This window comes from Podarcis erhardii (genome assembly GCF_964252035.2).
Source record: "Podarcis erhardii genome assembly, chromosome: 2".
Lineage (NCBI taxonomy): Eukaryota > Metazoa > Chordata > Lepidosauria > Squamata > Lacertidae > Podarcis > Podarcis erhardii.
The window spans coordinates 57582238-57604314 of NC_138498.1; the positions used below are offsets into that span (position 1 = coordinate 57582238).

General features: G+C 44.3%; 1 protein-coding gene across 3 annotated transcripts in view; it reads left to right on the forward strand.

Annotated features, from left to right (window-relative positions):
- The first annotated feature begins 7759 nt into the window (after positions 1–7759).
- FNIP1 (folliculin interacting protein 1) overlaps positions 7760–22077 on the forward strand; it is an 89390-nt gene continuing 75072 nt past the window's right edge. For all 3 annotated transcript variants that reach the window (XR_014153739.1, XM_081851053.1, XM_081851054.1), the window contains exon 1: positions 7760–7984. Coding sequence is in view for 2 of the 3 variants with exons in the window: in XM_081851053.1 (XP_081707179.1) it covers positions 7890–7984 (95 nt within the window). In the remaining variant the exon portion in view is untranslated. The remainder of the gene's footprint in view (positions 7985–22077) is intronic.

The window sequence follows — 22077 nt, forward strand, 5'->3', positions numbered from 1 at the left end:
TTCAAAACATTTTGTTTGTCAGTGGTACATGATCTTCTAAACTGCAGTTTTATTGTCACAGAGTATTTAAAACACCTGAAAATATAGTGTGGGGGCCTTTATTGTTACCTTGAGGGAAAGTATTTTGTTTGTTTATGGACTGTTCTCTAAGGGTACAACATTTCATTTACTTGTTAAAGGAGAAAAAAACAGGAAATTGAGAACATGGAATGGTAGGAAGAAGCTGAGCTGCACGTTTGGATTTCGTTAAGTTTGAAAGTTTATGACACCAAAAAAGATCCTGAAAATACTTACAGTTCTGGAAATCTATATTCTGGTAGGTAAAAATAAGATCAGGAATTATAAAAGTTAGTACAAGTGTTTACCTCATGTTTTGTATATACCGCTATCCTGTATTGCAAAGCACTTCTTTATTGTAAAATGTGTGCTGAATATATACTTCTGGTAGCTCTCAGCCTGATTTCTAAAACTTAACTTTAAGTGCTTCGGTTTAAGCCAGTTTAGGATAACAGCATCTACTTGTAAATCTTAATATTTCACATCAACTAGTCTTGTGAAACTGACTTGTGTGTGAATATGGATATGGATTTGAAACATTAAGCTAAGATGTGTATATGTAGAAAAATGAGATGCATTTTGTTAGAGTCAAAGTACTTGCATCTGAATTCAGAATGAAGTTCTAACCTTTAACATTTGGCATAAGAAATGCTCTGTTCCTACCTCCTTATTTTATTTTGTGCAAGTAGACTCTGGTCTGCCCACTTAGGACAAAAAGTGTACCCTGTGAAGTTTTGTCGGTAGCGTGATATTGACTGTACATTTCTATGTGTAACTGCTTAACCTATTTTTTTAAAAAAAATGTAGAGTGGTGTGCAGAAACCTGCCCAACTTCTGTACTGAATACAAAATCTGCACCACTGCATAAGCATACATAAAAGGAAAGTTCAAAGGAAACATTTTGAGTCTTCATTTGTTTAAAGTGGAAAACCATTTCCACCTGCATGCACCCTCCCTACCATGAGTCACAGAGAGTAGGAGGAAGACTGGATTGTCTAACGCTAATTACTAACTTTCGCTTATAATATAAAGGGAAAGAGTAGTCAGGAGACCCAAATGATGCAAACTGCCTGAATTTCAGTCTTGATTCCAGCCTAAACTGCTGGTATCTGCCTCTGCTTCCTGTCACTTATTTTCAGCTGCCATTCTGGAAGCCTAAGCTAGCTCCTGTAGCTGTGTTTTTACAATGCCTCTTGAAGCATAAATATCAGCAGATCTTACGTTGTCTCCATGCTGCAAAAGTTTTTACCTGTTCATTTCTTTACATCTAGTTGCAGTTAAAGACAGAAGAGTAAGTGGAGCCATTGGGTTGTATCCAAGAAAGTTGTCTTGCCTACACAACAGGGCTTCTGCTTCCTCTCTTCTCCCCCCCCCCAACACCACCTCCCTGTTTGCTCTGGAGGGTTGGGAAAACCCCAGAACCGATTGGGAGAGGGGTGTGCAGGGAGAGCAGGTGCTGTTGCATAAGTGGGTGGAAACCACTTTTTAGGTCCTCCCAGAAGGGCACTGAGGCTGGGAATCTTTTTCCGATAGCTCAAGCTAGCAGCATTCTCTCTTTCATCCAACATTCTACTCTTCAAGATGGGGATAATACAGAGCTGGTGTAAGGTTTACAGTGAGTGAATTTGCCATTGTTCAGCTCTTCCCATCCTTGGAATATGAGGTCTCCTCAGTGGAGGAACAGGGACATCAGAATTCCCCAGCAGATCTCTACACCACAAGTGATCCTGAAGAGATTTTTGTATCCCTATTCCAGGTCACCATACCAGCTGACTGGGTTCCGGGCCATCTCTTCGTGTCCCACCCCTTGTCTCCCAACACCACAGGAGCCAAGATGGGAAGCCTAGCAGAAGCTTCAGAGCTACCACCAAAGTGCTCAGCTACCTGCACAGGAGGCTACTTGAGAGAAGGGGGAAGTATATGAAAGCACCTATGAAGATCAGCACAGGATGGAACCTCTGTCTCTTAGGGCTCATCCACACTTCCACTAGTCTCGTGCCTAGAAAGCACCTTGATGCCTGTCAAACTGCTGATCACATAAGGTTCTGTGGACATCCTTACGAACGTAAGGAGAAAGATTTCAGCTAGCTGTATTTTGAAGACCTAAGATACATGCAAAAATAAATACATTTAGAATGACAATGAGCGTTGATGTCTCAAGCGGGTAAAAATGTAAACAAAATCTGGAGAACGATTCTTCTAGAATGGTGTATGGGTTATAGTGAAATGGTTGTCTACAGGTAACTGTTCAATCTCACAGTTTCTGTCTTCAGAATATCATACCTTGTCACACACTTTATTGATAGTGTACTAGAACTTGAATTTGGAGACAGCAGCATTAACCAGATTAGTCTGAAAGAATAATTTATTGCATTTGCTCCACGTCCTCGTGAAGACAAAGCTGGCCTAGAAGTTATCTGTGCATTTGAAGAAAATATCCACAATGCTACATGTTCCTGTGCAAATAACGCCAGTGGCGAAGGCGTTTTAAGATTGTTTCAAAAGGTGCATTTGATGAAAATACCAGATTTGATTAATATTTTACTATGAAGATGTGGTTATGCTAATTTAGGCCAAAGTACTTTTATGGCCTTACGTGCATCATGTGAACTGTTAAGAGTGTCTCCTTGATTATATTTGTATGCATGGGGCTTCCACGTTACAATATGCAGCTGCTGCCCTGCAGTGTGTGCTACCTGTCACTAAACTATAGGGTACTCCACATACATTTACTTAGTGGTACTCTGTTGCAGTTGTGCCACTAGTGTATATATAATTGTTGAAAACCACTTTTTGGAATCAGATTCTTAAAGCTCAGTAAGTACTGGGGGGATGAGTTTCTCTTGTCTGACTAAGGATGAATTTGGCAAGATATTATTTCTGGAAGAGTAATCAAGAAGGTGAAGATAATCCTCACTGATTGACGGTTTGCTACTTTTTTAACAACTTTATTTAGACTGTGGAGCTTAGTCTCTGCACGGTTTCCTTGATGCTATTTTCCAAAACATCAAACAGGACAAGGTCACCACACTAGGAAGATTCACCTCTGATGGAGGCCTTCAATGCTGTTGACACAAACACAGCAACGTACTTTGAATGACAACGAGTTTCTGATTCCAGCCGGGAACCATCTGCATGAGGTAGCTGTTCAGGGTGTCAGTTTAAACTTCATCTTGCATAATATAAGCCTGGTGGAGGTGAAGAGAGACAGAATCTGTTCCTAACAAAAGCCCTTGCTTATACAGAAGGGGACCCCTCCAACCATACTCTAGTCCAAGACTGGCTGAAAATAATAATACTTACTCCTTGATAAACATGTCAACAAGCATCGAATTGATTTATGCAAGTCCTATCAGTTGATGACTGCACTTCAAGTAGTAACTTGCGCATGTGAATGACGTCTTGAATTAAAGACCACCAACAGAAATTCTATCTTGCAAGAAACATGAGACTTTTCAATGGAGTAGCCAGACTAAATAATCTCACCCTTCCTGCATTGTGCCACCAGTGGGTGGAAGCCAACTGGGCTCCTGGAGAGACAGAGTGGCATCTTTTGGTTGGCTGGTAGGAGCCAATCACAGGCACCATCTAGCATGAGATAGGTATATGTGGAGATGACCAGAATGAGGAGTCTCCTCCACTCTGCTTCACATGTATACTAAAGGTGAAAGCCAAAGTCGATGTAATTTGTGTGTGATTGGGTTGCTACTGAATTCCTGTAAAGCAAACATGAATTCCTTGTACAGTGGTACCTCGGGTTACATATGCTTCAGGTTACATATGCTTCAGGTTACAGGCTCCGCTAACGCAGCAATAGTACTTCAGGTTAAGAACTTTGCTTCAGGTTGAGAACAGAAATCGTGCTCCGGTGGCGCGGCGGCAGCAGGAGGCCCCATTAGCTAAAGTGGTGCTTCAGGTTAAGAACAGTTTCAGGTTAAGTACAGACCTCCGGAACGAATTAAGTACTTAACCCGAGGTACCACTGTATTGACTAAGAGGTTTTTTAGCCAGGTAGGTCAGATTACTATCCTCACCCTCATGGGCCACCTTAGGTGCAAGGATCAACTCATCTGTCGACCACCTGACAAATGCCAGAGGATTATCCCACCCACCTATCAAAGTACCTTGCATGACATGTGGGAACCACAGCACAAGGTGATTTGCCAGTTCTGTGCTTGGCAAAGTGCCAAATATAGGGTTGGCAAAACTGGCTTTCTACAGGATTGGGCTGTGTGATCAGGATTCCCAGCTGATCTGCTTTAAGCCGTCCGTGCTTTAAACCGTTCTTCCCTATTACGTTATGAATGAAGCTACTGACTACATAGTCCTATAATTTATTAAAATGCCATAATGAGGCATCTTTGCTATGCTGTGTTTTCCTACTCTGCCCTTCCCCTGCCCAGTTAAATTGGACTGGAAACAGAACATGATTTTGTAGTATCCTATTGGACACTTAAAGGTTGCGAGACACAATCATAGTACTCATAGAAGTAGCTGCTATTCCCTAAAGTCATTGGAACTGCTCCTTGAGAAACAAGGGCTGAAAATAATCCTTTGAAGGATTTTAATGACATCATCTCAGATGAGTCACATTCCTAACTTGTGGGAAATGTGCAGTGCAGATTTGATGTCTGATCATTTTATGGCATATAATGGGATTTATATGCTGCGCCTGCTGCTCATGGGTAAGTATTTGCAGAATTGGAGCCCCTCTAGACATGGCATTTTAAAGTGCATCAGTAGAAATAATTGAGAGTGGAATTAGCAAATGTGTGATGTCTGCTGCTGCTTTCACATCACCAGGAAAAAGGAAAGTGGGGGAATGCTTTCCTTCTTTCTATTCAGAGCACTGTAGGTTTGTGTAATAACACTTCTAGAGCATGCCAATGGACTTCTTTCACTTCATAGTTACAGTTTGCTGAGCCCTGGGAAGAGGAAGCGGGGAGAGGAACCTGAATCTCACAGAAACCTATGAAAGGTAATGAATGGAGCTCTGCTTAGGAAGAGATACCTAAGCTTGCTTTTACATTTCTCTGTCACAGCCCACATGCATTACTATATACATTTGCACTGTCTGATCAGCAAAGTAGTCCATGGCAAAGAGTCGTAGCTCAGTGGCAGGGCATCTGCCTTGCAAGTGAAAGATCCTAGGTTCAAGCCCTGACATTTCCAGAAAAGACTGTGCATGAAATCCTGGAAAACCGCTGCTAGTTGGGTGGACAGTACTGAGCTAGATGGACCAAAGGTCTGACTCTGTATAAGGCAGCTTCCTAGGTTGATTGTTCTGGTAAATCAACTGTACTTTAAGGGTAGCTGATGGGTCTCAAACCCTTGATGAGTTAGGGACTTCCCTGCATGCAAAGACTGGATCTGGAGGATTGAGTGGATGAGACCAATAATCAAGAAGGTGGTTTCTGCACATGCAAGTGAGGCCAGATGGAGCTCCTCAACCTGGAAATGGAGCCCATCTAGGAAAAAGAAAACTGATACTAAACTTCCGCCTTGTGGTATATCTTTGGGAGAAGAAAGGCTAAGGCGTAACCTTACACAAATCCAGAGTGGAGTTCCTAAGACGGTTGGATGGTGCCTTGTATGCCTCTTTCTGGAAACTTCTGCAGCCAAGCTGGTGCCAAATGTATTACTCTGCTTTCCTTTGGACCACAACAGCGAGGCTGAGAGGCGGTCCTGTCATCTGGGCAGCCCAGGACCCCCATGCACACTGCCCAGGCTTGTGCCCAGGGAGGTCACTTCAGTGCTGCTATTGCTGCGGTTTGACTACACCCCTGGAGGTGCACTCCATTGTCTTTTGATGGATCTCAGCAAGAAAATTAAGGGAGCAGTGTTCAAAAAGTTTTCAGTCTGATCTGGGCCTTTACAGGTGTGTTTCAGAATCATTTTGTATAATACTTCCAGGGTATTACATACAGAGCAAGTTACACAAATGCCAATTCTTTGGGCTCAATGGGCACTTACAGCTAGTGATGAAAGTGAGTAGAAGCTCTCGGTAGTGTTTTCTCCTATGTGTTAGTTGGACATACCAAGGAGGGATCAGGATGGTAATACAGTATAAACCCCCTATATTAGTCTGAAAGGGCCTGCCACATGACTGGGAACCCTGATTGCCCCAGAGTTCCTAAACATGGGGAGCAGCCCTTCCAAATAAACACTGGATATTGGCTGGGGCAGGCCCCATTAGACAGGCATGGACTGTTGTCCTTTCACATGCTCAGAGAATGCATGGGGGAGGACTACTAACACCTGTCAAGAACCCCTTTCTGTGCTTCCATCAGCACTGTGGCTGCTGCCTAGTCACTCATCTTCCCTATGTCAGTGACCTGTCTTGGACTTGGAGCAACATAAAAGTCTGCATGTTCTGCTGCTTCAAGCTTAAGTGAGGCACTACCTGAGGGGTGTGTGTGTGAGCAAGTAGGAATACTTAAGCAGATCCACACATTTCAAACATTATCTGCATTTAGAGCACATAAAATAATATTGGGGACTGCAGCTTGGGGTGCAAGGAAAGGTAGCTTTGTCAGGGGGGACTTCAGTTTGCAAGATCCTTGTGCCGGGATCATGTGCTTTAAATGTGTGTTGAATGAAATTTAATTGTACAGCTCGGGATTGCAGAGAAAAAGGGAAATTGTAGCTGCTGCAGCTGGAAGACTTCGTGGCCGTCCCAAGGTGAGCCTCGTTCATGGAAATACGTTTAGTTTTAAACTGGGCCTTACTAAATTACTCTGAGAACCACGCATGTTCTTAATTAAAAGTTCAGAATTTTTGGTGATGATAAATCCAGGGTTGCAGGTTCTGCTGTTTCTGCATTGCTGGGGTTTGGACCAGATCAGAGCTTTCCTGTTAGTGTGTGGGCTGCAGTGTGTACTGTGTGTCACGTGACTGTTCCTGCGCTGCTCCTGGGGCTGTTAAGGGGTTAGTTTTGATTGTAAAACTGAATTACTGTGTCACGAAATGTTGCATGTCTAAAAAGTGTGTCACCAACATGAAAAGTTTGGAAAGCTCTGGACCAGGTGATCCTCACGGTCCCTTCCAATTCTACAATTTTATTCTAATTCTGGGGAAGCAGAACCAAAGCAAAAACACGGGGGCGCGCGCTAATAAGTCAAGAGTCTAACTAACTGCGATCGTGACAAAATACAAATGGGGCAAGCTTTTATTTTTTTGCATCCCTGTTATTGACCCTTGTTGGGTTTGGGAGGGGGTGCAGATTCAAACATCTCCAGAGCGGCTCAGGAGTTCCACATCCTCCAGGGTCGTGGAATTCCAGTCGGGGTGTGGGGAGGAAAACCAGACAAAACTCCACAAAGCCATCTCATCCAAAGCGCAAGGAGCACTCGGGCGTCCCCATTCCCGTCTCCGTCTTAGAATGCGGCCTGTTTCGTGTTCCGTAGGCTAAAACTCAGCGGATCGGAGGCGAAGTTGGCGGGAGAGCCCAGGCCGAGCGCCTCCCACTTTCCTCCCTTTCCCTTCCCTCTCCTTTCTTGCACCAAAACATCCCCAAGCGCCGCCGCTCCACCAAAGCCAAGCAGGGATCGCCGTGTTCCCCACGTGGGCTGGGCCGGGCCGGGCCGCGCGGCCAATCGGCTGCCGGGAAGCCCGCGCGAAACCCCGCCCGCCCGCCCGCCTCCCCCTCCCTCTCCCGCCGCGGCTGCTCCAAGTGATTAATTTTTGTCATATGACTGTCACACCGAATGGAGTCGGGTTCGCGGAACTAGCCGGCCGTCGCAGCTCGCGCGCGGGGAGGGGGGAGATCGCTGGCTGGCTGGCTGGCTGCTCCGGGCTTGGCCCCGCCGGGGCGAGAGCGGCGCGCTCCCAAAATGCCGCCCACACCCACCTTGTTGCAGAAGCTCTTCAACAAAAAGAGCGGCTTGGTCTCCCCCTGCAAGGAGCCCCGGGAAGAGTGCGTCTTCAGGTAAGGGGGCAGGCAGGCAGGCAGGCAGGGGGCGGGTGGGGCAGGGGCTTGGTTCCGGGGTCGGATCGCGGCGGGGCTGATCCCCATCCCCTCTCTGGCTTGGGGGCACTGCTTGGCTTCCTTGCTGCTCTTTGCGGAGTCGCCCTCTTCGCCTACCAACCGAGCCACGCCGCCGATTCTTCTCTTCCCCATCCCTAACTTGACAGATCAGACTCTCCTTCTCTCCCAGCCTCCCCCCTTTTCCCCCCAGGAGGAGGCGGGGAGTTTTCCTGGCACCGTCTTGCCTTGGCGGCCACACAGCCGATCTGCCTCCCAGGCGGAAATCACACGGATGTGTGTCTTCGCCATGCGCCAAAACTTCGCGCAACGTTGTTTCTACTTTTTGAGGAGCTCCCTCTCCCTCCTCTTCCTCCTACTCGTGCCTCTTTCGGCCTCGGAGGATCGTGGCCGTCACGTGCGTGCAGAGCCGAGTACCCCCCCCCCATCACTTTCTTGAGTTGCAAAAAGAGAAACGACTCCCCTCAAAAAGGGGAGTCCCCCTGCTGCTTCTCAAGCTCTTCATTTGGGTTCTGTTGAGGAAAGAAAAGAAGAAGAACGGCTCTCTCTTCCTCCTCCTTTCCTGGTGGTCCGTTCCCTCCTCCTTTCTTCAACTTCGAAGCACTAAATAGACAATTAAATTAAAAATATATAATATGCCATCTGCACACACTCGGCTGTCTTGAAAGTGGAAGCGAGGACGCTTGACTGCCTGGCAAGAGCCACCTTAAATCTTAAGGAGGGACAGAAAACGCGAACTGTCTGGCTGCCAGTGTAGTGTAGGGTTACCAGAGAAATCTGCTTGATCTTGCCATAACAGAACCCTGCCTGGCTGGGCGAGGGTACTGAATAAACAGGCTGCAAGCCAAGGATGGTTCTGTGAAAGCCCTTTGTGCCTCTCGGAAAGTTCCTTTTGCGTCTCGTTTCCCTTAGTAATAATAATAGAAACAAAACGTACATTTCAGCTCTGTGACTGTGCAAGAGACAAACTCTTTGGGCTTATGATATTCTTTCTTATCCTTTTGCCTGTTGATGGTCCAGTACAATCCTAGAGATATGCTGCTTATATTGGGGTCACAGCAATAGTCAGAAATTGAATTACTGTTGGCATCAATATTTAAGCACTGAGATCAGAATATTACTTCGAAGCCTTTCCATTGTGTACTCAGCCAAAATTGTTTCAGAATGTCCTGTGCATATTTCTTGGACCTGGGTTCTACTGGGTCCTGCAGGAGTGACTTCCAGGCCTTAGGATGCAAACCTATGCACCCTTACGTGGGAAAACCTCGCGGAATTCAGTGGGACTTATTTCTGAGTAATGAAATAGGGAACTGGGCTGCACATGACTTGCACAGATGAGGAATAGTATGCTGTTGGTGTTGAGTCTTCTATCAGCCCAATTCCACTGCTGCTGGAAAAGAAAGTTAGTTACCAACTTTGCATTTAGTACTAGAAGGCTGATGTGAGTGGAAATCATTTGCTTAAATTACATAACAGACAATACTACAGTCTTGTAGAGGCTGCTAGGTGTTGCCACTGACTTCACTTTGACGAAGATTTCACTATTCCCACAAAATTTCTATTTGACATTCGCCACTTGAATTATTTTCATTGTCTGACCATTTTGTTCATTTAAACTATATTTCAAAACATAAAATAGATTGCCCAAAGGCTTCTTTGTGGAACCACTTACCAGCTTTGTTTAATTTTATACACAACCGTGTTACTGTTTGTTGGCACTGGGCGTTGATATCACCTGGTAATACTCTACTGTGCCACCTAGTCTTCAAGAACACCTAAATTAGCCCAAACAGTCAATCCTAGCTGCATCTACTCAAAGGTGTTTTATAAGCAAACCTAATACTGTATCTATCTGGCTACTTCTAGTGCGCCGTTTTATTAGAATATCAGTATGCAAATGGGAATTCCTTAATGACATGTGAATAAACATGCAGAAGTCAATGGAAATTGTTTTGGAGGTTGACATGTTAAAGTCAGTGTTTAAGAAGATACATTTTTAAGAACATATACTTTGAAATAAATATTTCCACAAATAAGAAGCAAGCGCAGCTTTTAACATCCTATGTATTCCTTTCATGGCTTGATCATGTATTCTGTGGTTTCTGCTCTCCCATTTGGTTCTCACCTTTTCTACTGTATTTATAAAGTATTTTCAGGACAGTACTTCGCAGAGCATGCAAAGCCATTTAGCTATGGTGAAATGCTAGCTAAGCATCAAAAGCTTTTCATGTACTTAATAGGCTATGTACTTTTCACAGTTGCAGATATTTCAGAGGTGGCCGTATTAACAGGATGAGGTGGTCTTTTGGATGACAATATTGTCACTTATTTAGAGGCATATGTCTATCACCATCGGAGAATGTTTGGATCTTCTGCATTAGGAATTGCATGCAGGTCATTGGAAATATACATTGGGTTGAATCCAGACTTCATCTTCTGCAAATGGAAAGACTCCTGTCCATGGAAGGCTCTTGGTCCAGTAGAAGGATCTTGCAGGTGTAAAGTGGGGGAGGTGACTTTTGCTGATTTTCTCGTCCCTCCATGCCATTTCCCATCCTGTTCTGGAGGGTCCTCATGTCTCCACATTTTTTCTGAGCATGCAAGGATCTGTAAAGGGAAGGGGGAATCAACAAAAGTCACCTTCCCCACTTATGCTGGAAGGAGCAAAGCTTGGATCCAAGCCATTGGTTACATCTGCTGAAGACATATCCTGCCATAAACATTGTGCACTTTATTTTAGTCTCCTCATTAAATAAGGGGTTGACATTTTTATTTGGTTACAACCGATACCAAAACATACATAAGTAAGGATGGACTTGAGGGCCTACGTAAGACTTTCTGTCTGCATTAAGTTATTAAAAGTTTGTTTTCTACCCATAGATACAGCACAGTTATATTAGTTAGGTAGCACGTCATGGAGAATAGGTCAGTCAATAGTTACTTGGCTGTGGCAGCTAACATTTCAGAGGCAGCATAGTCCTTGGTACCAGTTGCTGAAGAAAGGCAACAGGGCATGAGTTTCTTGTCCTCACCATTGAAATCAGAATATGGGACTAGTTCCTATATTCTTTTCTAGCTATTTGGTGGTTATTGGTGTGGTCGCATATCCTCAGCAGTGTATTTATTTCACCCAAAGAAAGCACTGGACCTGGCACAATTCTGCGTGGGGATGTCATCTGTGGTGGGCCAAAGTATTCTGTCAGTGCGGGACATGCTTTTGACAGCATCTTGCACCCAAAGAAAGTGTTGAGACAGACATCCATGTTGTAGAAGAAGACTCCAGGAGGTGTATGTGTATCATTTGGGGTGTCTCAAATCCATTTTGGAGGTGCACACCTCCAGTTCCTTATTTCTTGCTGAAGTCTGTGTTGTGTATTTTGAGTGTTGAGCACATTGGGGGAAATTATTGTGAAAGGGACAGTCCTCCATTCATGGAGATACATGATACCGTGTAGATACTTACAAACCTCTGTTCTTTTTAAAAAGATGTTTTGCTTGAATTGTGATTTAAAATGTCATACAAATAAACAACTGGGAACTAGTAGTAACCAACTTCAGCACTGTCGAGCAATGTAGGGAAAGCAGCAGTGTGGTGTGGGGGTTGGAGCGTTGGATCTCGGGGGCGGATCTACATTCAGAATCTCGCTTAGCCATGAAACTCCTCGGATGACCTTGGGCCACTCACCATTTTTTAACTTAGCAGGTTTGTTGTGAGGATAAAATGGAGGATGGGTGAAGGAAACTCTGTATGCTGCCTTAAGCTTCTTGGAGGAAAGGCAGGATAGAAATGTAGTGAGTAAACGTTGTAAGTGGATGAGCCAACAGGGCATTTCTTACGTTTTTGCGTTTGGTGCAATGCTTAGCATCCTGTAAATCCCTAATCAATATTAGATTGTTGTTGTGTAACATTTTTAAGAACAAGGATATTAAATCATTCACAAAGTAGAAGTGAGTATTCCAGCCAAGTCCTTGCTTGCTTTTCTCATTCTTCCAGAGGAAGAAGGAACAGCAAGACATAAATTGCAGTAAATATCCAGATGTTAAGGTGGCTCCTTTATTTGGAAAGATCATTTTTCTTAAGAAAAATAGCCATGCATTGCATAAACTCAAGGTGGCTTGGAGTGGCTGTTGGCATTTGGATTGGGTAGGTTATTGACAAAAGAGGACAATCAAAATTATTATTGGAGGCCTTTCCTTTAGGTAAAAAAGGATACTGGGTATTTTGTTATTCTCTCCAGTACAGATTTTTACTTCCCTTCCCCTGTCATCAGAACTGTTGCTTATGAAATTTATAGAGCAATCCTATGCAAGTTTACTCAGAAGCAAAGCCATTGTTAAAGCCTCAAGGTTTTGTTTTAGTTTTGTAGCTAAACTTACAAACCCACAAAGCCCAGGTTCAGAGCTAACACCAAACCATGACTTAGCCCCAGGTAGGAAAATAAGTAATTTGCACTTCCTGAAACAATGGACAAAAACTTCCTTCAGAATCTGCACTTCTCCAAATTTTGCAGTGCAATTCCCAACCAAATAATGTGTTCAAGAATGCATACGCTAGTGTGCGCTTCAAAATGCATATATTGGTGACAGCAATGTTTAAACACGTAGCATAGTAGGGGAAACTTTGCATTAAAATGTATTTTTAGGCAAATTTACAGCTGAAATCTTTGCTCTGAGAATCTGCAAATTTGCTGCTTTGTGCTAAGCCACAGTTTGGCTTAGTGTTGCATGCGGATTGGGGTCCTTCATGCATGGCTAGTAAGCGGGAACTCAGCTGACTTCATTGACTCGCAGGTGGGTTCATTACTTGATTAAGAGTTTTTTGGTCGCTGCACAGTGTTCCCTTGAAGCAACTACCTGAGATGTTATGTCTCAATGCATTTTTCTAAAAGTGTTTAGATTGCTTCCTGGGTATGCTCACGAGCCAGTTTTATAGTTGTTCTAAGCATGTCCTTCATCAATGCTCCCTTCCCCCATTTTTCTTTACTTGATGGAGTAATTTGTTTTATTATTTGAATCCCCTCAGCTGTTTCAAGTCAGGATTCACCCTTGAGGGCGCAAAAACTCATAGTATGCTAAGTCCAAATTTGTGTTCTTGAAGGTAGGCGAAAAATGTTCTTACACTTCCTTTTAAAATGGCAAACACTGAAATGCTTTTGTAAACACCAGGTTTATAATAGAACAGAATTTTCAGACGGTCTGGTAGTATGTTCTGGCTTTTTAAACAAATGACAAAACTTGCAATCAGTTGAAGAACACGTGCCCAAAGTGACGAAAAATGCTTACTTTGGGCTGGGTTTTCCCTTATTTATTTAAACTAGTTGCATCCAGTGCTGCAGTTCGGCTTGTGAAACAGACTCCATGCAAGCAACATAACTTCCTTTTCTTCTCCTTCCATTGCTCTGCCCTCCCCGCTTTCAAGGGCTGGAGAGGGGCACTAGGAGCAGATTCAGGGAGTGCTTAGGTGGAGGAGAGGAAACTGAAGTCTTGTGATGTCAACAAACCATAGTCTACTCTAGACTGGAGCCTGGGGAAGGGCAAAACTCAAAATCTTTCTGGAGTGATTTTGACAGTGAGCCTACCTATGGGCTCAGAAAGAGAGAGAAGGTGGGGGTGGATCCTCTGAACATATATTTTCCTCCTTGCTCTATAGAGTCTTCTCAGATGCAGCAGAAATCACCAGTGTCCCAGACTATGGATTCTTGGCTGGAACTCCAGTAGACGAAAACAAAAGAAAGCATAAAATAGGGATCAGAAAGTAGGAAGGGGTCTCTTAAGCTTTTGATTCCACCACTACCACCCCACTGTAAGCCTACTTCCACCCGGAATATGGGCATTAAGGCTTCCGTTCTTTACCTGCTTACCTGGGAATAAGCACCACTGAAGTCAGTAGACCACTCATCTGAGTAGACAAGAAAGGGACTGCACTGTAGGCCTGGTAGCCTCTGAAGTGGCCTGTCTTCTGTTCCTTCTTGCCCCTTTCCTATACTTTTATCTCAGCTGTGGGTGAGTGGGCTCCAGGAATATTGTGGACCTTTGTCCAGGGATGTACCTAGGGATTGGCTTGGTTGGCCCCTGCCAAAGGCGCAGGCCCAAGGGCGTGAAAAAATCCCTCCTCTTCACTTTGGCTCGGAGTGTTTAGGAGCCTGACTGTCCACACGCTTCCTGGGCTGCTCCACCGCTGCACAGCCGGGCAAGGTATGCAGGCTTCTCTGGGTGCCTTGGTGGAGGAATCTGGTCGCTGGCATGGGCTGTTGTAGTAGCCCTGCCAGTAGGGATGGGGTGGGTGGTCTCAGTTGGCCAACAGCGCTATTGAAGTGTGAGCAGAGTGCCCAGTAGGGCTCAGAGGGAAGAAAGAAAGTGAGCGAGCGAGCGAGAGTTACAGGAGGAGGAAAAAGAGAGGGAAGAAGGAAGGAGGCAGAAGGGTAAGCGGCGAGTGGAAGGAGGGAGACAGCAAGGCAGACTGACAGACCAACAGAGGAGGAGGAGAGGCTGAGCAGAGCACAGCAGACCCTGATGGCCTTGGAGGAAGTCACTGGCAGAGCGTAAAAGCAAACTTTCTGAGTTTCTGGTCCATGGGATCTCCTGGCTTCAGAGCTCCTTGCCAAGGATCCAAGGGCACCTAGGTAGACCTCTGTCCCTGTCCCCAGAGAGTGGTGCAGAAGTCGTTCATGAGGCAGTAAGGTAACTCAGGAATACTTTGATTAAGTGCGCTTCAGCGGCATTAAGCTTTAAAGGCTGATCCATTAATTAATAAAGCAGCTGAAGCATCACAATTAACTAAGGCACACACTTACTTGGGGAAAAGCTTGCTTATGAATGGGTTGTGCAACCGCTCACAAACCAGTTTGCCCAGGGGCTCACCTTATCTCTCAAAGTCGCCAAAGGCTCTTTCTTCCTCTCTAGGGAATAGGCTGCGCGCCTTTCTCTGACTTCTGCTTCCCCTCCCCCTCCTTTTCACAGACAGTACATGAGGAGAGAAGTGACTCAGTGCAGGCTCCTCATTAAGAGCTGTACCCGTCTCCCCTTTTGGGGAATTCGTAGAAGTGCATTTCCTTCAAGCGTCTCACCGCTTTGAGCAATAGCAAAATGCCTGACCTCTAATAAATGCTACAGCGATGGAAGCCAACACAGCAGAACCACTTCCAGCATTTCTCAAAAGGAATTAGAAGTTGTGTCCAAAGCATGGGGTTTAACGTATTTCTTCTGCCTCAGGGGAGGGGAAAAAGTGAAACTGACTCATTTCATACTTCTGACTGTGGCTGGGTTCTCTGACTCTCACTATCATCACCATCCTGCTTTTTCAGCCAGGTCTCAGGGCCTGAGTTCATCACAGTGGTCATGAGTTGTTCTTTTGCTGACGTGTGACACTCTGCCATGTCGTCTGTGTTATCACTTCCTTGTCTGCCTGTGTGGTTTACTAAGATTGGACTGTGACATCTGACACATTTGGGCTGCTTGCAGTGCATTCTGCCTGCATCACACAGCTCTTTAGTTCAGTCTCCTTCCTCTTTGGGGTATAAAGCTCTTTCAGAAGAGGCTGAGCCAAAGCAGCAAATCATTTGGGTTCCCCTTTTACCCTCCTAGGACATTGCGAACAGTCATAGTGGCACTTGTAAGACAAGGCATTGATGCAGCCGTTTGCCCAGCACAGACACTATTTCAGTATTTGCTTAACGGAATAAATCTACTTCATGCCTTTGCCTAGAAATCAGGGTGCTTTTTCTTCTTGCTGTGGCCAGACCTACTATTGGGCAGAGTGAGGTGGTTGCATCTGGTTACAGGTGCTGAAGGTGGGAACTTCAGTATGTGCCCAACCAGCCTGCCAGAAGCCCCCTAAGGTAGCCTGATGATCTCAGGTGTACTGAAGGAAGATGCTTCCCCATCAGGGTTGAAGTACTGCCAGTCCAGTTAATTTTTGATGGGGGAGTGGAGAGATAGAGCATTTCTTCAACTTACCGCATTTTTCGCTCTATAAGACGCACCCGACCATAAGACGCCCCTAGTTTTAGAGGAGGAGAACAAGACAAAAAATATTCTCTCCCCCGCTGCGCAGAGCCCCTTCAGCAAAGCGGCAGGAGAAGCGGAGCCCCTTCCATTTCTCCTCCCGCTTCGCTGAAGGGAGGCTGCGCAGAGAGGGAAAGCTGCGCAGCGCCTCTCCAGCGAAGCGAAGCCAGGAGAGCAAGAGGGATTGATGCGCACCGACCCCTCTTGCTCTCCTGGCTTCAGCGAAAGCAACGCGAAGCCTCCGGAGCGCAGCAGGAGCTCCCACTGAGCTCCAGAGGCTTCGCATTGCTTTCGCTGAAGCCATGGAGCCTGCATTCACTCCATAAGACGCACACATATTTCCCCTTACTTTTTAGGAGGGGAAAAGTGTGCCTTATAGAGCAAAAAATACGGTATTTTCTTGTTTTCTGGCATTTAGTATTTAGCACTTTGCAGTAGTACAGGTATAGTACTACTTGTTAGCTTTGACTGGGGGGGCAGGGGGGAAGCCAGGTGCTCCATCAATACAAGTGTATTGCGGTTTCATGGACACCCCCCCCCACACAAAAGGTGCACAATAGAAGCTGAAAATGAACATGCTAACACAACTCATAGCAGGGCTATGAGGAACCTGTACATGCTGGAGTTTATTTTATGTTCTTTCTTGACTTTGGAGCAAATAATCTTAGTCTGTGGGGAGCTGAAATGCTTTTGACTGCAGTCCTTTGTACACTTACTTGGGGGTTCTGAGTGGGTCTTTCTTTTGAGTAAACATGCCACAGGTGAGGCTGTTAAGCTACCAGCAGTAGCTCTTCACGCACCCCTTTCCATTGTCCGTCCAAACAAGCAAGAGCCATTATCAGATCTCAAGGACACATTCCATCCAGGCAAAAGCACTCGGGTGCAAGGCTGGGCCAGTGAGGGATCTGGCTTGAGGAGAATTCCCAGAACTAGATAATGCTCTGAGGAAAATTATTTTCTTATGCCTCCTTTGGTTTGCTGTTATGGGAATGATTCAGTTTTTATTGTTGGAAATTATTTAGCTCTTGTAAAGTCACTCTGTTAGTGGGAGCAGCAGCATGTTCCTTCCTCCTGGAATAACTTGACCTGCATGACTTGGAAGCTGAACGTCCATTTCCTTACCCTTTTGTTTGGGTCCAGGTTTTGATTTTGTTTTTTTTAATGCTGCTTCCGGAGAAGTTTTTAAGGGGGCGGGGGGCGGGAAAGAACTGGCAGGATGGTTTCGTAATTACGTAAGACCGTTCTCCTCTTGCTGCATTGTAGCTGAACGTGTGCGAGTAACTCAAGGAAGGAGCCACTAATTTGATCGGGATTACACTGGATTTACATGTATGATCAGTGCAAGTTAGGAAGGGTGTGCAGAGTTTGGTCTGTCAAAAACAGGAAGCAACCTCAGCCGTTTTGGGTGTGTTCCCAAGATCTCTTGATATGGATTTGGTTGCTCTTAACACACGCTATTCTCTCCCCCCTGTTCAGGGCAACTAAAAGACTGGCGTTGTTGAGATGTGTATCTCAAGTGTGTTTCTGAGCAGTGAGCCCTCTTTATCTTCCAAACCAGCCTTTGAAATGAATTCACTTACCTTCATACCGAATCCGTTTATTGGTTAAATATTGGTTTCTCTGGAAATGCTAAAAAGAAATCAGTCCAGCCACAGTTTTGCTGTTTTATGTCCTGTTACTCTTTTAATTTACACCTCTCCCACTGAGAGCAGTGTGACTGATGTTCAGTATGCACATTGACTCATTGTTATGAGAGCAGTACCAGCACCACTCCTCCCTGCACTGATGAGGTAGCATGAGGAGCTCTGGACCACACATGAGGAGTCCATATTGACTCCTTCCTCTGGAAACACCAACCTTCAGGAAACTGGATTACTACTAGCCTGAACAGGAGTCCCCCGCTGGACTCTTCCCACATAGTTTTGGGCTTCTTGCATTACCTTACAGTGCTGGCAGTGTGAATAGTGGACCACTTCTGAATATTGACTGGACCATGTCCTCAATTTGCATGGGCATATGTATGGAGCACAACTATTCCATTTCCACTGACACAAAAGATTCCATTCAGAAGGGGCTTCCCCTTTGCAAGCAGATCCCTGGTTTTCAAAAAGCAAGACTAGTTCTTCTGTTTAGTGACCATTGCATGACTTTTATTTTATCAGACCCTATAAAGTACCCTGCATTTCCATAGCTTAGCTCTCAATGGGGATAGATGAATCAGTTCATTTTTTAAAAAGACTCCAGGAAAATTCATACACACTTTGGTGATCATTTCTCCTAATATACACATTGTGTGTGTGCAATTATGCCTGGCACATATGTTTTTGCTAAGATACACCAATTTGTATGTACTCTTTGCAAGGAGAAATGCATTGCAAAGAAGTATGCATTTGAAGGAGACCTGATTTTCAGTTTGTGTATTGGTTTGGGAAGTGTGGATTTGTTTGCATGAAAGTGCAAGCAGAATGACCCCCCCCATGCTGTCATGCTTCCATCCAAGATGACTGTACACATCCAGCATGATTCTCTCCCCTTCCCATCCTTTAAGAGTAGGGTTCTAATCTGACCCCCACAACATGGCTCTTTGGAAAACTCTCCTGAGTTTCACAATTGGTTTGCTGTTAGTTATGAAAGGCTGCTTTTCAACAGGCACAAATCCAGAAGTCAGTTTGATATCGGGCAGTAGTTCCTGGGCGTTCTTATCCTGGTCTACATCTTTGTATAGTTCTCAGAAGATATTCCATATTTTTTAATGGTTATGTCTTTGGACCTTGTAGCAAAACAAATTAAAATGAAAAATCATTACTGTACAAGATTATTTTATTAATTGTGATTAGTATACTTTATTTCATGATTACGAATTTTGCTTTGCTACTTCGACTACCAGTAATTTCTGTATTTATTTATTTTTAAATGCTTTTTTATTGAGTTTTTAAATTATTATTCATGTACCTATTCCATTCATTCTTTAACATATATTGTACATATATAAACCAAACAATAACAATATTTCTTCACAAGTGACTTCCCACCACCTCAATGCAGCTTCCTATTTCTTCCTTCTCTTTTCCAGCTGTGTTGTATCTCCTTATTACCCTTCTCTTACACAATATATCTTATCAATCTGTTCTATAATTTGAGAACAGTGTTTTCCCATATAATCTTTTACACCTTCCTACTCCTTTTTAAATTTTGGGTTTGGTTGGTTCCTAATTGCCTCTGTCATTTTTGTTCATTCCAAATACTCATACAATTTAGTTTGCCATTCTTCCTTTGTTGGTGCCTTATCCCACTTCCAATTTCTAGCCATTAACATTCTTGCTGCTGTTGTAGCATATAGGAACACCCTTTTTTATCATTTGGAATATCAATTGTCATAATACCCAGAAGAAAGGCTTCAGATTTCTTCTCAAATGTTTGTCTGAACATTTTTTAAATTTGTCATAGACAGTATTCCATTTTTTGAAATTTTGTCACAAGCCCACCACATGTGGTACATCATTCCTTCCCCTTTATTTATCCTCCCCTCACCTGCTGCATGACAGGATTTGTCCTGACCGTCATTTAATGACAGCAACATGCTGGAGCTATACAGAACATAAATTATCAAAATACATGAATTAATAGAGGAAGTAATACTATTGCATGGAAGGGATCATTTTACATAAGGATATATGTACTTGCAGGGGGCGCTGTGGGTTAAACCACAGAGACTAGGACTTGCCGTTCAGAAGGTCAGCGGTTCAAATCCCCATGACGGGGTGAGCTCCTGCTGCTCGGTCCCTGCTCCTGCCAACCTAGCAGTTTGGAAACACGTCAAAGTGCAGGTAGATAAATAGGTACCAGTCTGGCAGGAAGGTAAACAGCATTTCCATGCACTGCTCTGGTTCACCAGAAGCGGCTTAGTCATGCTGGCCACATGACCCGGAAGCTGTACGCCGGCTCCCTCGGCCAATAAAGTGAGATGAGCACCGCAACCCCAGAGTTGGCCACAACTGGACCTATTGGTCAGGGGTCCCTTTACCTATATGTACTTTCAAGCTCCAAATAATTTTACCTGCAGGTAGTGAATATCTTAAGCCACCCATCTCAAATTCATTGGGTGGAATACAGCATAATACTAATTGGGGTATGCATGCATGGAACAAGGTCTGCACATGATCAATGAGATTTTCCTCCCTATCCTCACCCTGTGTCCCCCCTAAACCTGTTCTGGGGTTTTCTTCAGCCCTCCAAAGCAGATTTAGGGGGCATGGGGGGTACCCTGTGGTGTGTGCAGACCTTACCATAAATTCAAATGATGTTGCCTGTGACATTTTATTGTTAAATACTGATGATAATGCATTTCCTAAGCATCATCAGTAAGTAGTCTTGGCTCACAAGAGATCCATTTCTCAAATGAAGCTGTTATTTCTTGGGCACCTATTCCTAACAAAGAAAACAGACTAATTCAAAATTCAGTAAGTGGGCATTCCAGGACAGACAAATTGTCCATTGGAAAAATGCAGTGAACCTTAGGGGGTTGGCATCTTTTCATTTTTATGCTATGGTTTCCTTATCAGTTTTCATGCAGCTTTCTGTGGTTCTGCTGTAACATGTCTTGAATCAGGATATGGTGCTGCCTAGTAAGCTGTTTGCAGAGCAGGACTGCCTCCTCCCTTTCCTGAAGCCAAAGAGGCAGCTGGAGAATTCTTACTTACAGTGATCAGGGAGGGTGGAGCCCTGACAATTGAGAGCTATTGTGTCAATGCAATGTGCAGTGCTGATCTGATCTGATCTGCCTCAAGGAGTAGTTGAAACAGCTTAAAAATGGCAGTTTTCAACTTGGATAGATAAGGAGGCCCATAGCTGCCTCTACCCTCAAAGTTAGTCCACTGCATCATTCTGTTTTCAGGCTGTGGGTTCTCCCTCCACTCTGCAAAAAGGTATTGCAAACCCATGGATGCCAGGCTTCTGTTTATATATATATATATAGAGAGAGAGAGAGAGAGAGAATATGTAATCTGTGTTCCTCTTTCTCTAAATGTTTTAATATAAAATTTCAGCCCTTTAAAAATCTAGCAATTGAAAAACTAGCCCTGGTTCAGATATAATAGGAAACCATGGTTTCCTGCTATGATAGCAGACTGTGGTGGGCTTCTCTTTCTGATTTTGAACTAACTGCAGTCCCCTGTGACAGCCAAACTTGGGGAACTGAGGTTTGAGTAAACGGTGATTGTAGAATAAGCCAGCATCTGAAAGCAGAATTTGATTCTGGCTTGTTCAAACTAACCACAGTTTTCAAATCACAAATCCTAAGTTCCAATGTCACAGGGAACAATGTGTAGCTTAAAATGGAAAGCGGAAGCTTCTGGCATCCTCCTTGTGGATGTGAAAGAGTAGCAGAGAGAGTGAGAGCCTGAGGCTCCTTATACGTTATTTTCTGATACAGCTGAACTTGACCAATGTATCTGAGTTTCTACTTACAGTGGAACCTCTGGTTACATACTTAATTCGTTCTGGAGGTCCGTTCTTAACCTGAAACTGTTCTTAACCCAAAGCACCACTTTAGCTAATGGGGCCTCCTGCTGCTGCTGCGCCACCAGAGCACGTTTTCTGTTCTCATCCTGAAGCAAAGTTCTTAACCCGAGGTAATATTTCCGGGTTAGCGGAGTATGTAACCTGAAGCGTATGTAACCCGAGGTACCACTGTACTTACCTTCAGTTTGTATTCTTTTAGAAGAGATACAGCATTTTTAGTTGTGTATTTTTAGTTGCATGAAGGATACAGTGTTGGTAGTCTATAGATGACAACAGACCATACAAATATAGACTATACAAATTCAGCTTAACAGCCATGTATGGTAGTCCTTCTGGATTGTATGTAGCCTGCTTCTGCTTTAAGGTCATTTCTTTTCTGGAATGGGCCAGCAAGTAATTGAGCTTCTGTCAGCACTGTAGGCTTTTAATGATGCCTCCATGTATCTAGATGACACATTCAACTATTAACCTTCCTTTTAATGCTACCACAAACACCCATACCTTTCATTTTG